The sequence below is a fragment of the Arachis hypogaea genome, chromosome 13 (genome assembly GCF_003086295.3).
Source record: "Arachis hypogaea cultivar Tifrunner chromosome 13, arahy.Tifrunner.gnm2.J5K5, whole genome shotgun sequence".
In the NCBI taxonomy this organism is placed as follows: Eukaryota; Viridiplantae; Streptophyta; class Magnoliopsida; order Fabales; family Fabaceae; genus Arachis; species Arachis hypogaea.
In genome coordinates this window covers 38,192,283-38,196,362 of record NC_092048.1, presented here as the reverse complement: position 1 = coordinate 38,196,362, position 4,080 = coordinate 38,192,283, and the positions used below count along the sequence as shown (strand labels likewise).

General features: G+C 40.2%; 1 protein-coding gene across 1 annotated transcript; it reads left to right on the top strand.

The window, feature by feature from the left end:
- Nucleotides 1-386: 386 nt before the first annotated feature.
- LOC112733644 (uncharacterized) lies at nt 387-2,728 on the top strand. Its single transcript, XM_025782681.1, has 2 exons — nt 387-1,754; nt 1,994-2,728. The coding sequence occupies exons 1-2, from the start codon at nt 387-389 to the stop codon at nt 2,726-2,728; spliced, it is 2,103 nt and encodes a 700-aa protein (XP_025638466.1).
- Nucleotides 2,729-4,080: the final 1,352 nt, after the last annotated feature.

Below are 4,080 nucleotides of genomic sequence, written 5' to 3'. Positions count from 1 at the left end.
TTTACCACCAAGGTAGCTTTGGACTTCAAGGAGGGCCTTTGAAGTATTTGGGTGGGGAGACAACTGTGATAGACTATTGCAATGAAGATGAGTGGAGCCTGATTGAGGTTTATGACATAGTGAGTAGACAAAGGTATTTGAAAAAAGATATTACAGCAATGTAGTACAAATCACAGGATCAGAATATAGAAGAAGGCTTAAGGATGCTATGAACCGACAAACATGCAATGGATATGGCTAACATTGGGGTTAGGGAGGATATGGTGGAGCTGTATGTAGTTCATAAAACTAGTGATATCCATGAAGAGGTTGAGGATGTACACATGTTAGGGAGTACTGAAACTACCATGTAAGAGAAGGCTGGTGGATCTAATGGGCCAGGCCCAATGGTAACATTTCAGGCCTATGCAGTTGGACAAGTAGAGATAAATTTTGGCCCAAATGAGGAGGAAGAAATTATGGCTGAGAAAGATGAAAAAGATGAATCAGATGAGGAAGAAGAGGGTAGTAATGGCAGTGAGGACGAGGACTATACTCCCAAGGGTGGTGAAGATGATAGTAGTGATTCATGGAGTTTTGATTCCAGAAATGGTTATTGCTCAGAAGATAGTGCTGTTGAGGTTGTGTTTGGTGACGGTGATGATGACAAGGAAGGGGCTGAGGGGTTAGTAGATGTCAACATCAGGGTAGGGGATAGATTCGAGGCTGGCACAACTGAAACCCAAACAGATGCAGCAAAAGAGAGTATAAGTGACAATGACAAAGGTAAGGAGAAGATTGCTGCAGGTTTAGGGGATGAGGAAGAAGGATATGAATCTGAAGATTTTCTGGATATGCCTATTATTGATGATGATGATGAGGATGATAATAATGTTTTCAAGAAGTATCCGTTGCACAAGCAGCTAAAGGACATGAGTGAGTACAAGTGGGAGGTTGGAACTCTTTATGTATCAAGAGAGGAGTTTAAGGATTGTGCTACTGCCTATGCTGTACATACTGGCAGGGGTTTGAGGTTTGATAAGGTTGACCTTCGGAGAGTGAAGGTTACTTGCATGGAGGGTTGCAACTGGTTTGCATACTGTGGGAAGATGAAGAATGAGCAAACATGGCAATTAACCCGCTGCCACAACAAGCATAGTTGTTCTAGAGAGTTGAAAATTGGGATTATGCATGCAAAATGGTTGAGCAAGGTGTTTATAAAAAATATTGCTGAGAATCCAAAGATAAAGCTCTCCACACTAATGAAGAAAGCATACAGCAAGTGGAATGTAGAGCTGACTAAGTCTAAAGCTGCCCGGGTTAAACAGTTTGCACTTGATGAGTTACAAGGAACGTACATAGAGCAATATCGGAGACTCTATGACTACTGTCATGAATTACTGAGGTCTAACCCGGGTTCTACAGTGAAGTTGCAAGTGGAGAGACCACCTGAGTTTGCTTCTGAGAGACCAAAACCTGGTGTGGATCTAAGGCCAAAGTTTCAAAGACTCTATGTGTGCGTTGATGCTTGCAAGAAGAGTTTTATGGTTTGCAGACCAATAATTTGCCTTGACGGGTGCTTCATCAAGACACCATATGGAGATCAACTTCTCACGGCTATTGGCTGGGACCCGAACGACCAGATATTGCCAATAGCCTATGCAGTGGTTGAAGCAGAGACGAAGGACACATGGACCTGGTTTCTTACCAATCTGTGTGATGAATTTGGCTATGAGAAGATAAGGAGCTGCACCTTCATGTCTGACCAACAGAAGGTACTTATTTGTAAACTTATCTCAATCGAAAGCTACTTTATTGAACCTAGTGTTAGTGTTAGTCTTGCTGCCCTAGTTATACTGGTGTTTGAATTGTATGAGCTAGTGTTTGTAGTGTATGAGTTAATGTTTGAATTGTAATGAGTTAGTGTTTGAATTACTGCATTAACTGATTTAATTATGCCTATCAAATATCATACTGATTTAATTACTACATTAACTATGCCTGGTGGGTTTAGGGTTTAGTTCCAACCTTCGATGAGCTCATTCCCGGAGTGGATCATAGATTCTATGTTAGACATCTTTACAGCAATTTCAGGAAGAGATTCCCAGGGCTGCAACTAAAACTGATGATGTGGAATGCTGCAAAGGCTACTTATTTACAAGAGTGTGATAGGAGGATGACTGAAATCCAAAATGTTGATAATGGAGCCTACAACCACCTGATGGAGATACCAACCAAATATTGGTGCCGGCACAAGTTTGGGACTTGGTCTAAGTGTGATACCTTGGTAAACAATATGTGTGAAGTATTTAACTCTGTGATTGTGGATGCCAGAGAGAAACCAATAGTCAGCATGCTTAAAGACATCAGAGTATACATAATGAGGCGTTGGGCTGATAATAGGGATCGGATAATTGAATACCCAAGAGAGGTGTTGCCCCGTATCAGGATTAAGGTTGAAAAACAAGCTAATGCAAGTGGTAAGTGGGTCAGCACGTATGCTGGTCGTGACAAATATGAGGTAACTAGTATCCATGGAGGCAAAGAGAAGTTCGTTGTTGATTTGAAGAATCACAAGTGTTCGTGCAGGAAGTTTCAGCTGTCCGGAATCCCCTGTGCTCATGTAATGACCTGCATTAGGAAGATGTGCTTCAATGTGAACAACTTTGTTGCAATCTGTTACAAGAAAGCAACTTATTCTGAGTGCTACCAACATGTGGTATATCCCTTGAATGGGCCCAACCTGTAGGAGAAGACACAGTTTGATGACGTTTTACCACCAATTTACAGAAAATCCATTGGAAGGCCTAAACTGAAACGTAATAAAGCTGCAGATGAGAACCCAACTAGGGGAGGAGTGTCTCGCGAAGGGCAGAATCAAAAGTGCTCCTATTGTTTTGCTAGAGGTCACAACAAATGGACCTGTCCAAAGAAGTGCAAAGTAGCTACAACTGTGTCGGTAAGCACTCTACTTGGTTTTGTGCTGGTTCATGCTTCATTTTTATTTATTGCATTTAAAGATTATGATGTGAGATTGTGGTATTGTGGCTATTTACTAGGCAAACAAAGTTGCTGGATCCACAAGAGCTTCAAGAATCATCTCTAGCACCATCTCTAGCACTATCTCTAGCACTATCTCCAGCCAGGCTTCTAAGCAATCCTAACCTGCTTCAAAGAAGACCACAATCTCAAGGCCAAAGAGAAAATCATCTGCCAATGATGTGAGTTTCCAACACTCTCAGGCTACTTCAAAAAAGGCTAAGTTGACCCCGTCCAACAAAAATCTCAGGGTGCTGCCAATCCCATCGAAGAACATCAGCAAATTCCAACTGAAGGTCATGGCTAGGACACCTCCCAAAGCATGGGAAAAGATGTGACAACTATGATGTGTGCTATTTTATGTTTTCTGGAAACTTTATATTTGAGTAAAGGATTTCTGATTAGTATATTATAATGTCTGCAACTACTTTTAAGACTATAGTTTGTTATCTCAAACCTTTTTTGTGGAGCAAAATGTGTTGCTCTTGTTTTGTTATTTTGCTGTGACTCTGTTGTGGTGTAGCCAATGACAATGTTATGGTTAATGATTAAGTAATATGTTACAGAAATGATTGTTGTCATGCTAATGACTTGCTTGATTTAAATAGATTGCAAAATGTAACACTTCTTTTCATTCAACTCATTTTCACAATTCGGATGAGTTCACTAAAATAACATTGCATCTGCACAATCTATCATTGCATTTAATTACACATGCACAAACCAGCCTTTCATGAACCTTAACTCAACAAAACATCATTGCATTACAATATCATTGAGTTCAACAAAACAGCAACTAGTTCAACATCACTTCTATTTCTAAGCCAAAATACAAAGCACAATTTAGGTATCTAACAATTTTCTCCTAAACCTCATCATTTCTAGCAACATCATTCTAGTGAAAGTCTCCCAAATTTGGTTGTGGTTGTTTTTTCAAAAACCAATATCAGTGCAAGTGTCCATCCAACTAAAGTAACTCCCACTGCAACCATGAACCTGAACTCAACCATATCCAATTTGCCCTTCAAATTTCTGACCTTCATTCTTAACCTTGAAACTTGT